Here is a 12,665-nt window from a genome sequence, read left to right on the forward strand (position 1 = left end):
GACATCTGGGCGGGTGGGTGGAGCCTCCTGCCACCACCACTACTAGTTCACCCAAACCGGGACAAACGGGAGCAACCCACCCCCGGTTGCAGCTGAAAACAGAGCTTGGGAGTCTGTTTTCGCTGGCAGAGCGTTCAGGCCTCCACAGGCACCCCAACCTAAGTGACGTCAAGCTGGCCACAGCCAGCTTGGCCATGCCTACCCCGGCCCCCCAAGGTCAAACACAATCCTGATGCAGCCCTCAATGAAATCAAGTTTGACACCCCTGTCCTAACATGAACCAGGTAAATAAGCTATTGTTTCTTCTGCCTCTTTGCAAATCTGCACTTCGAATCATTTGACAATTTTTCAACTCTGTCCTTATTTGCATTCGTACAAATTCCTTACCCCTGAGAAATCAAAATCAAACCTTCCGTTTCTTTTTTTCAATGCTCCAGTCATAAGTCATTGCCAGGTTTATCTTTATGCCCTTTTCCCTCATTCTTTTGTAAACATTGACCATGCAATGCTTTTATTTGCCAGCATTCTGTTTGTGTTTTTCAATTTTGTCTTTAACAATGCATATTTTTAACTTGTCCATGCTTGATTTCATAAAGTACCCAGATAACATCAAGCATGGATAAGTTAAAATGTGATCAATAAAAAATACATTCAAAGAGAAAATTGTTGTTGTTGTTTTTATATGTTTCCTGACTCCCAGCAAGTCTGGGGAAAAGAAGAGATGAAAGAGTGGGAAAAAATGGAAAGGTTGTATCTCTTAACATGAAACCCATTTATTTATTTATTTTCTTTCTTTCTTTTTTATAAAAATAGATATATGTTCATCTATATTTTTTCTACATAAAACTGCTGTAACAAGACAAACTGCAAACCTCGTTCAGCTGGTCTTTTGCATGCTGACTTTTTCTTTTCATAACAGTGATCTGCACTGAAATCACCTCCATGTGAAAGTTCTACACATCCTTTCCACCTAAGGCTTAGGTGAAGATTCATCCTATCAAGAAATAGTAAAAGATTACATCAAGGAAGTGAGGATGAACAGATTTATACTTAAATCACTTATTCTAAATAAATAGAATTCTGTTTTATTGATTCTTGAGTCTGAACTAACATACTTCGTTCAGAATACTAAAGGACTTTTTCAATACTGTCAATCCATTATGTATAAAACAGAAGTTGTATCTAAGCCCCAAATGCCAAATTACACATTTGACCCACTAAGTATGGCCATAAAAATCACAGTGAAAAATGAAGCACAATCACAAACTCAAAAATCTAACAAAAATCCAGAACAGGATTTAATATACATGACAGGAACCTGGCAAGAATATTGGGAAACGAAACAGATAGGAAAAACATATTTGGTTTACTCGTGTAAACTTCTTTTTAGGCCTAAGCCATTATCGAAAGCAATATTCAAATGTAAAAAGAGATTCTGGTGATCTCTAAGCTTGGTTGCTTTTTTGCAAACATTTCTTAACCAAAATAGGTAACATTATCAATTTTAGGAGGGAGTGGGGTATGCTCTTTTCATGTACTAATGTTTTGTCCTTGTCAATGTTAGTGACTCCTTGAAAGGCTGTTGTTTGCTGTCAGCATATTTGTCTGAGTCGGTAGTTCCTTGATTGAGGTGCTGTTTACTTCTTGATCGTTGATCTAGTATTAATCTTGGTGTTAACCTCTGTTCATTTGGGTGTTGATTTCTGGTCATGAAGTGTCTGTTTCCTTTTGGGCTTTCTGACTGTCTCTTTTAAACTCTATGTAGATGTTGTTTATCTTTATATGCCTGTTGATGGCTGATTTGTCTGAGTGCTAGGCTTCCATGAATTATCTAGCACTTTTTGAACTTGATTTGGCCTAGGATTCTCAGTTTCCCTGTTGAAACTATGGTTAAGTCTACTCATGTGTTGTGAAATTAAGGAGTTTTCATCATATCTTCTGGCTGCTAATTGGTGTTCAGGGATGTACTCTGCTAGTCATCTGCCTGTTTCTCCAGTAGTGACTGTTATATTCCTTACACTATATATTGTAGATGACTTCTGTTTTTTTCTTCTGGGGCAGCTGGGTCTTTTGATTTACTTATGATGTTTTGGAGAGCTTTAGCTGGTTTGTGTGCTACAGTGATGCCATATGGTGGTAACATCTGTTGGTGGTTTATGAGATGTTTTTGATGCATAGTGAAGATTCAGCTATTATAGGTGAAAATGGATTTTTATCTTAATAGTCTTCATCACCTGTGTAGAAAAAAAATCTTTCCATATATGAATATATCTGCAATTTCCCAAAATTTACCTCTACTTCTCTCCTAATATTTCGCTGGTTTGCTTTAAGTATTTTGTAAATCTAAGATCATATTAAATATCTGAATCACCTTACTTTTAGGTACTTTATCTATGCTGAGCTTTTTTCTGGCTATTTATAAGCATATAATGTAAAACTATATCACAATTGGTGATAACAGTATCTAGTTGACCTTGGCTAATCTTGTAAAGTTAAGCAGGATAGGACTTGGTTATTACTTGGATGCTATACAGGTGGAGGGAAAAATCTATCCTATAAGAAATCAATGGCAAATCATTTCCATATTGTTGCCAAGAAAACAATCTGGATGTATCCATGTAGCAACTCAGAATCAAGCTTGACTTTTGACTTTACATCAGTATGTGGCCAGACTGAAGACAGTGTTTGAAATGCCAATTATAGAGTATAATCAGATATCTAAGAAACAGTAAAATATCATTATACGTACCATTTCAATGAATGTTGTGCACTATCTTCATGAGACCAAGCCCAGATTCCATCATGATTTAATTCTTGCAATCCTACCCATATTGGCTGTATGATAAACATTTTCAACCATTTCTTCAATTAAAATTAAGATGAAACATTAAACAGCGATATAGCTTTAAATATGTTTAAAGTTACAGATATTTTGCAAATATTGGGAAGATTATCATTTTTTGCTTTTTTTCTCTGCTGAAACATTTTCTGTTTTCATAAAACAAAATAAATACTCTGATACAAAAGCTAATATGGATTATTTTAAACAAATAATTAGAATTTTCATTAGAATTGTTGAAATTTATAAAATTGCCATATGTACAGTATATAACAATTTAGAAGAGAGGATTGACACTTGTATTTCCATCCTTGCTATATGCCTTTTAAATCATAATACATGTTCTCCAAGGCTTGCATTAAAAATATCTTAAACTCCATTTTTTTCCATGCCATATTCCACTAATTTCAATTCACTGCTTTTCTTCCTCTATTGTTTTTGTTCAAAGTGATCACTATAAAAAAAACCTTATTACTTAAATATAGGTGCTTAAATATCCTGTTCCTGTTTATAGTGTATGCCGTTTCATTTATTCCTACAAAGATTCTATGTACTGTAATAAACAAAAAATGTTGATTTATAAAATACATGTAAACATGAAAGTTACAGTAAATCACCACACTATCCCACCCTGGTTGTGGACCAGTTTCCCAGAACCATAGCATATGATAATATTTCATTAGATATGCTTGATTGTGTCAATCATAATAACTGTGGAATGTCCTCAAAGCAGGGGTGAAATGTAAAATGTGTTACTACAGGTTCTGTAGGCATGGCTTGGTGGGGGGAGTAATATGACTGGGTGGGCGTGGCCATCTTTTTTTTTAACTTTTCAAAGCATTTTTTCTAATGCTTTGAAAAGCCTCTGGCGATCAGGCAACTCAGCTGGGATCGTCAGAGAGGCTTTTTAAAAAATGCTTTGAAAAGCCTCTCTGCCGATCAGGCAACTCAGCTGGGATCGTCAGAGACTTTTCAAAGCAATTTTTTTACCACCTCTTTGGCCAAGAGGTTGCAGAAAAAAATGCTTTGAAAAGCCTCTGAGGATCCCAGCTGAGCCGCGCGATCATCAGAGGCTTTTTTTTTTTTACTTTTAAAAGCATTTTTTCATCGGAAGAGGTTGTAGAAAAAATGCTTTTAAAAGAAAAAAAAGCCTCTGATGATCGTGCGACTCAGCTGAGCATGGTGGGGGGCGCAGAGATTTTTGCTACCGGTTCTCTGGCGATCCGGTCCGAACCGGGAGCATTTCACCCCTGCCTCAAAGGAATTAGAATACCAGACCAACCCATTGTCCTTGTGAGAAACCTAGGTACAGATCAGGAAGCCATATATGGTGAAACACACTAGTTCCAGATTGGCAAGATTGTAGATTCTTCCCTTATTTATTCAATCTATCGTATTTTTCTATGTATAAGATGCTATGTTTTCTTTAAAATATTTACTTGAAAATGGAGGAGCATCTTATACACAGGGGGGCCAAGAGGAGAAGGCGTGGCCCATCCCCATCCTCCAGCTCCGCCGTACATGCCAGATGAGTCTCCCACGATGGCCAACCTGATCCTGGGTAAACTGGTTGTTAAATTAACCCCCCCCCCCCGCTATCAAAGTGGATCCTGGGTGCTGCGCTGCAATGGAGGAACAGGAAATGGAGCAGCCAGCATAAGGGAAGGAGGAGCAGGGAGAAGACAGAGGGAAAGTGGCCTCCTCCTTCCCTCATGCCAGCTGCTCCATTTCCCATTTCTCCATTGTAGTGCAGCACCATGGCATGGAGCTTACCCCACCCACCACAACCCAAATGCCCTGTAACAGGGTTATAGTTACCGGTATTTTCTTCTGTTGGTATTACAGATTTTATATGGCCATTTGGAACATATCACACAGCGACCAAAATGGGGCAGGGAAATCGCCAAGAACAAGTTTCATAGATTACAGTTGCATAAATTGGAGCTACTCCCACCTAACTGTCTGCTTTAGATGTCAGGGGAGGAGGGAAGGGCCTTTCTGTAAAAACGGTGGCGGTCTTGAAAGCAACTTGATCACTCCAAATAAGTCATTGAACTCGCCCCTTGCTGTTTTCGGAGACAGCCAAATCAGCCCCATAGCAACAGTCCTAAAAGCACAGACCTCACCCATGGGGGGAGTTGACCTGCAGCAATCTCTCCACATGTGTACAGCTCTCCAATCCCCATCCCTCACTGCAGCCTCCAGGTCCCGTAGTGAGCACCACCAACAGAGAGCTGCTTCTCTCTATGCCCACTGGTAACCCGCAGTCCAAGGATGAAATCCAGCAGGTTCTGACAGGTTCTGGAGAACCGGTAGTGGAAATTTTGAGCAGTTCAGAGAACTGGTAGCGAAAATTTTGAGTAGTTCAGAAAATCTGCAAATACCACCTCTGGGTGGCCCCAGAGTGGGGAGGGAATGGAGATTTTGCAATTTCCTTCCCCCAGGAGTGGGGAGGGAATGGGGATTTTGCAGTATTCTTCCCCTGCCATGCTCACCAAGCCACACCACACCCACCAAGCCACGCCCACAGAACCGGTAGTAAAAAAATTTGGATTTCACCACTGCCACAGTCCCTGCACTCCAAAAACTGGTCTGATTTCGGAAAAGATTTCTCAGGCAGCCAGATCTTGGCTCCCCATCAGCCACACTGGTGAAGAAGCTGGGCAGGGACCAACAGGGCTCGCAAGGTGGCGACAAGGCAAATCCTTCTGGCAGACACCCACACACAAAGGACCCAAATGGACTGATGGTTGGCAGCAAAGGAGGGAAGGAAGGAAGGAAGGGGCGAGCGGGTCTGGAAGCAGCAGCCCCCAAGTGTACGGGAGTAAACCCAACTTCTCTTGCTCCAGCCACCCTGTTTCCCCATTGCAACCCAGCATTGCACCACAAAGCTTGCCCCACCACCACCACCCAGATGCCACGCGCTTCCCCCAAGCATTTCTTTGCCTACCTGTTTTTCAGCTCTGTCACATTTCTCCATTGCATTTCTTGCTGTCATCTGCAGGGAAACAATTTTGTGGGACTAAAAAAAAAGTTCAATCAATCAATTCCAACTTCTCACGAAAAAAAAAGATCTCGTGAACTTGGAATTGATTGATTGAACTTTTTTTTTTAGACCCACAAACTTGTTTCCCTGCACACGATGGCGAGAAACATGACAGAGAAACGTGACGGAGCTGGAAATCAGGTAGACAAAGAAATGCTTGGGGGAAGCAAGGGCATCTGGGCACCAGGCCCACCGGAGGGAAGGTCAGCATCTACCGGCACCTAAATGCGGTGGCATTTCTGAATTTTGAGTAAGAGAAGTGGGGGGGGGGGCGCTTATACATGGGGGCATTTTATAGACGGAAAAATACCATATATGCTGAATGCATATATTAAGAGAAACTGAATTGAAAGAAAATAATTGTGCTTCTAAAATTGGAGGAAGACACACACTGTCCTGATACTTGAAAATGCAAAGGATCTTCAAGGTCTAATAATAAAAGTTGAGGAGCAGGGTGGAAAAAATGGGATTAAAATTAAATATTAAAAAGACCAAACTAACCATTGTCGGAATCAACAATGAAGATACTAAAGTGGTGGATAGCTTCTACCTTTTAGGATCAACCATGATAGGAACAGAATTGACATTTTTGAAATTTGAGACTTCGGAGAATACCACGGATAGACATGAAAACAAACACATGTATTGTTGAACAATCAACCCAGAATTCTCATTGGAGGCACAAATGATCAGTCTCAAATTATCCTACTTGGACATATGCAAAAACCTAACTATATAAACAAGATCTAATGTTGGGAAAGGTGAAGAGAAGAGGAAGGTTAACTATAAGGTGGATAGATTCAGTTATGGTGGCAATGAGTGTACCTTTGAAAGAGCAGATTTGGGGCAGATTGTCATGATGAGTATCTATGTGACCGCTAAGGTTTGACAATACCTGTCCATACAATCAAATAATCATCTTTGAAATAAGAAAGATGATTTTCTTCATTCTATCCCTCTTGACAGTCATGGTAGTGTAGTGGTTAAAGACATTTAACTAAAGACAGGAAATCTGTGAGCTTTGGTTCTACCGTTGCACAAAACGCTGGGCAACTTTGAACCAGTTGCTCTCTTTCAACCTCTTCAGGATGAATGACAAATGTTTTCCAACTGAACTGTAGGGATTTGTCCTGGCAGTCACCAGGACTCAAGACTTACCTGAAGGTATATACTACCCCTTCAGATAGTTCAGTAAAACACCTTAAGTGAGGAACGTTTAGCAGCAAAGCCAAAGAAATGAAAACGTATTTTCTTTATCCAGCTTTAAAATTTATCTCTAGATTCCAGCATTAAGAAATTCTCTGACCTAGAAACTGTAGACAGCTTTGCTCAGCTGGTATCAAAAAGAAAAAACTGTTCATATTTATTATTTTTACTAGGTGGAACAAGCTCTTCCAAGAGTCCATTAGTTTACCGTACTTTTCTCCCCCCACCCCCACTTTTTCAATCAATCAATCAGAATATAGCTGGAAGGGACCTTGGAGAACTTCTAGTCCCACCCCCTGCTCAAGCAAAAGACCATGTACAATTTCAAACAAATGGCTGTCCAGACTCTTCTTAAAAACCTCCAGTGATGAAACACTTACAACTTCTGAAGGCAAGCTGTTCCACTGGTTAATTGTTCTCACTGTTAGGAACTTTCTCTTTAATTCCAAGTTGCTTCTCTCCTTGATTAGTTTCCATCCATTGCTTCTTGTTTTGCCTCCGGGTGCTTTGGAGGATAGGTTGACCACTCTTCTTTGTGGCATACCCTTAGATATTGGGACACTGCTATCCTGTCACCCTTATGCCTTTTTTTTCATTAAACTAGGCACACCCAATTCCTGCATCTGTTCTTCGTAGGGCACTGTTTTAGCCTCTTGTACCTTAAATATCTTCTCTGCATTCTTTCTAGAATGCAGAGGGTGACTTTTTTTATTGGGGTGACCAAAACTGGATGCAATATTGCAAGTGTGACCTTACCAAGGCATTATAAAGTGGTACAAACGCTTCACGTGATCTTGATTCTATCTCTCTGTTAATGCAGTCTAAAATGTGTTAGATTTTTTGGCAGGTGCAGCACACTGCTGGCTCATATTTAAGTGATTGTCTGCTAGGATTCCAAGATCCTTCTCACACTTCTATTGAGCCAGGTACCACTAAATCTAAAGAGATTTAGAAGACTTCAAAAATTCCTGAAGTTCTTCACAAAAATGGTGGAGCTCAAAATTATACTATGGGAAATGGCTGGCTTTCTTCTTCCATTTTAACTTGACTTGGAACTTGCCCATGAACTGTTTGTGTTCTATTTCAGTCAGTCTATGGCCATGTTTCTGCTGTTATAATTGAACTAGTGTTTCACTATCTTGTACTAACAATATAACCAGTCTAATTTATCTGTACTTCATCTAATAAAGTTCATGTTTATTCCTGCTTGTCTTGCAGGTTCTGTTGATTTCAGACTACAGTTGATAATAAAACTCATCAATCTCTTCTTCTGCATCAATGGTAATTAACATAATATTAAAAGGTTGCCCAGAAAGTCACTGATTGTACTATACTCAAGTAGCAATAGCAATAGCACTTAGACTTTTATACCTTAGAAAGGTGCTTTAAAGCCCTTTTAAGCAGTTTAGAGTCAGCATATTGCCCCCAACAATGTGGGTCGTCATTTTACCCACCTCGGAAGGATGGAAGGCTGAGTCAACCTTGAGCCTGGTGGGATTTGAAATTGCAGGTAGCCGACAGTCAGCAGAAGTAGCCTGCAGTACTGCACTCTAACCACTGCGCTACCAAGGCTCATAGTACTGTCCTTGCTATGTCCTTCAGCAGCACCACTCCATCTTTTGTATGTGATCTTAGTAAATAAAATGATGCTTTTTCATATAAATTCCAGTCCATTTCAATTTGCTGATACTAAGATGTTGATGTGTAATTGATTTCCAATTTTCATGCTTCTTATTTGCCATGTGCCGGTATAATACTCTGAATTTTCTTTTCCTGCATGACAACATCAGCAACTACATATGTGAAAGGTTTTCAACTAGCCACATCATAAATACCATTAGTGCATTGAAAGATCTTCCATTCTTTCTCAGTAGCATGTTGAGTGTCATACAGTCTAGGAGCACTGTATCATTTGTCATTTTATTTTGTCTATCCATAGGGTTTCTTTTTTTGGAAAGATACAGGAGTGGTTTACCAATGCCTTTTCTTGCACAACATGAAATGAAGTCATTAACATTATTACTAAAGTGATCATTTGCCTGAAAAATGTTTCTACGTGTTTCTACCTGATAAACCGTATGAACTTTCTTGCTTTAGTGAGGCAACTGGAATGATTAAGAAGAGATCGGAAAACCACTTGTTGAAATGGTGTAGGGTCTCCTGCTTGAGCAGGGGATTGGATTAGAAAGTATCCAAGGTCCACTCCCATGCTGTATTTCTGTTATTCTATTCTGTGTCTTGAGTGATCCTGCAGAGATCATATATTTTGAAAGGCACCCTCATTGTTTTTCACTTGTTCCACCTAGGAACACTGCCATGTAACAATGAAAGAGGCTTGGAGTAGCACTTGGAGGAATGAGGAGACTAATTTAACAAGTTCAGAGTATTGCTTCAAGATCAAGGCTAGATCTAATGTGTTAGTGTTCATGTAAGTTAGGCCAAGTACAATTATAACTACATTTTAAAAATTGGCCTGAGTTTATGAATTTTACCCAAACTCTCTACCAAGGGCATGGAGGTTGAGATTCTGCTGTGGCAACACCACCTTGAGCTATGCAGTCAAGTCTAGGAGCTCAGGGAGGGATTTTGTCATGGAGCAAGGCAGAAAACACCTACATAGTAATGCTCACTTGCCACTACAGCATACCCTCAAATACATATAGTCCTAGCCCTCAAATTGCTGGTATATTTTTCTTTTGGAGTTTATGGGAAAAGATTGGAATTAATCAACTTTTTAACTTTTTTAATATTTCAAAAATAGTTCAGTTGCCTAAAGTGATGAAACATATTGTAACTTAACAATGTGGGCTTCCAGTTAAACTAGAAAATGCTTTGGAGGTTTCCAAATCTACACTTAATTTCTATAGCTAAAAAACTGTAATTAGATAGCTTTAGGGAATTTAAAGGCAACATGGAACAAGTTGGAACATTGTTTTCACAAACAAATCGGCTAATACTATATAAATGTGGTATCATCTCAAGATGCTATTACTTCAACAAATCTTTATTTTTTGTGTTTATTGGTCAGTTTCCTCCCTTGTCTCTTAACTATATGGAAAAGGTGGGGTTTCCACTTTGATATGTTGGAAATGTAATATTTTGAAGAGAACACAGACTCATATAATCTGGTCTTGTTCTGCATTAGTGCTGTTTTAGTTTATGGTTCATAAAGCTGCTAATACAGCATTAAGAGAAATGGATAAAATGATAAAGAAAATTAATAATACTATTAATAAATTAAATAAGAATAACTGAATTTGCATCTGATAGAAATATTAGTATACCTTTGATCTAAAGTTCTGGATGGAACAAATGTTCATTTCCTACATATGATATAGCTTTTTATCAAAGTTATAGAAAGTCTGATCAATATCTATACTGTGATTTGTTGTTTCAACATGCACTTTCTTTCCTCCCCTTTCTTTATTGGTTCCACTTTGGGTTAATTTCCATTGGAGTCTATTTCTTCTAATTATTTTAATTTGTTACTTTTTTGTCTTTCAGGTTCCAGATTAAAACCAATACATTTTTTAAATATATGGAAGAAAGCATGTGTTTGCTGATATACCACATGAGTACTACCCATGACTAGTATTTAAAAACTGTTAATTCATTTAAATTCTTGCTATAGTTCTTAACTTCAGTAGAATATGAACCAAATCCTTCAAGGTATTCTTCTGAAAACAATTGTGTATTTGGAGCATAACATTAAAATAATTTTAAAAATTCATCAGAAAGAATATTTAGTAATAATCCTACCAAATCATCTTCGTCTTCAATCCATAGAAGTTCAGAAGCTCTAAACCGACTGCAGGAAGAATTTGCCTGTTCCCATGTATCAAAAGAACTTACAAAATAATAACAGTATCTATTCCAGTAGCGCCATTTAGTCATATCTGGGCATCTCTCACTGATAGAGGCTTTAAAAATAAATACATAATAGGTAATTTAATCCTGATATAAAACGAGTAATTAGTTATATCATTAACATCATTCATTCATTTTTTTATTATAAAGCTTGAAATTTCACACCATTCACTCTATATATATTATTCCCTCCCCCCCAAATAGTATTAGACAATAGTTAACAGATAAACAGACAATGAAGGAGAATTTAATATTTGTTTATAGGCAAACCCAGGAACTTTTCTCTTCGTTCAAAAACACACTTGCAATTTAAAAAATCCAATGCTTTTTTGCTTGGATGATGTAAGCATTACTTTGTGGACTTTAGTAGATATATATAGTGGCTAAACCACTATAAAACAAAATGTGTATCAGAATATACCATAATAATATTACTGCTGTTGTTAAGAAGGTACCATAAACAGGGAAGCACTCAGAAATATTCCTGAGCCATTTCACTCAGAAAATTAATTAATAGCTTATATTATCCTAATGACTTAGTTAAAAAAAAAACCTTACACCCGGAACAACTCTCTAGAGAGTTCTTATCTACGCAGGTGGTATTCTCATCACAAAAGCCAGTTATCATGTTACAAAGTGAGGAATTTCTGCATTCTGTACATTCTTCTTCACATGCATATCCATAACGTCCTACTTTGCAACCTAAAATTGAGACAATAAAAAATTCAGGTTTTCACATAAGCCTGACAAAACCATGTAATGGTCTTTAAAAATCAATTCGCTAATACAATTCAGTTATACCGTATACAAAACTGAGTATTAGGCAGTAATATTTTTTTCAAGCTCTTGCAGAAACTTTACAAAGTAATACTGCTGTAATGAATAGCAGGGAAGTGCTGAATGCGAGATCAAATGCTTGTTTCAAATCCATTTAGAAGCATCCACACCCACAATTTTTAATCCATTATATGTTGATATTTCAAAATATATTTGTCCATATGAATATGTACAGGCGCTCCTCATTTAACAACCTAAATATGGTCAGGAATTAGATGTTTTGATTCTCATCACTTTTTAGAGACAATGCAAAATTGAACTGTAAATAAGTAATCTTAGTTTATGGAGATTCTCAGTCATCCAGGTCATTGTTGCCGCAAAGATGCTTTTTCAAAAGGCAACTGGACTTTCTTTTTTCAAACAACATCTTAAAGTAAAAATAATGAAACTCGAGTTTCCTTTGTGATAAATAATCCTAGTCAACTGACACTCAACATTCAACACCAAAATAGAAAGTATGAATCAATACCATAAATTAAAAATCTAGGAAAGACAGAAAATCATTACAAATGTCTTAACAATGTAAATAAAGGTGGTGACAAATCTCTTACATATCCTAGCTGCAGTTTTTATTCTCTTCTGTAGGGATGAAAAAAAATTTTCAGACATTATGTGCATCCCTTACATATTCTCCTCTTCTGGCTATAGGGAATACAGAAACAATATTCTTGCAATGGGTAAAACTATAATTTTTAATTCCTTTTTAAATTTAAGGACAGGATGTTGCCAAAAATTGTAATATTGCTGCTGAATTTCATCATCATAATTACAGGGCTGATATATAAAACCATTGCCTCCTCCACCTATCACATCCACTGGCATTTTTCTTTGGATAATCCTAAATCTTTAAGCTACATTTATTAAGTTTCC

The 12,665-nt window shown here is 37.7% G+C and overlaps 1 protein-coding gene across 2 annotated transcripts in view; it reads right to left on the minus strand.

Moving 5' to 3' along the window:
* Positions 1-12,665, minus strand: part of LOC117657019 (uncharacterized) — a 119,100-nt gene that overhangs the window by 61,443 nt on the left and 44,992 nt on the right. For both annotated transcript variants that reach the window (XR_015732552.1, XM_034405194.2), the window contains exons 16-19: positions 11,517-11,660; positions 10,851-11,011; positions 2,750-2,862; positions 873-994 (exon numbers count right to left, since the gene is read on the minus strand). Coding sequence is in view for 1 of the 2 variants with exons in the window: in XM_034405194.2 (XP_034261085.2) it covers positions 873-994; positions 2,750-2,862; positions 10,851-11,011; positions 11,517-11,660 (540 nt within the window). In the remaining variant the exon portion in view is untranslated. The remainder of the gene's footprint in view (positions 1-872; positions 995-2,749; positions 2,863-10,850; positions 11,012-11,516; positions 11,661-12,665) is intronic.

This window comes from Pantherophis guttatus, chromosome 2 (assembly GCF_059756535.1).
Source record: "Pantherophis guttatus breed Tessera chromosome 2, ASM5975653v1, whole genome shotgun sequence".
Taxonomy (NCBI): domain Eukaryota; kingdom Metazoa; phylum Chordata; class Lepidosauria; order Squamata; family Colubridae; genus Pantherophis; species Pantherophis guttatus.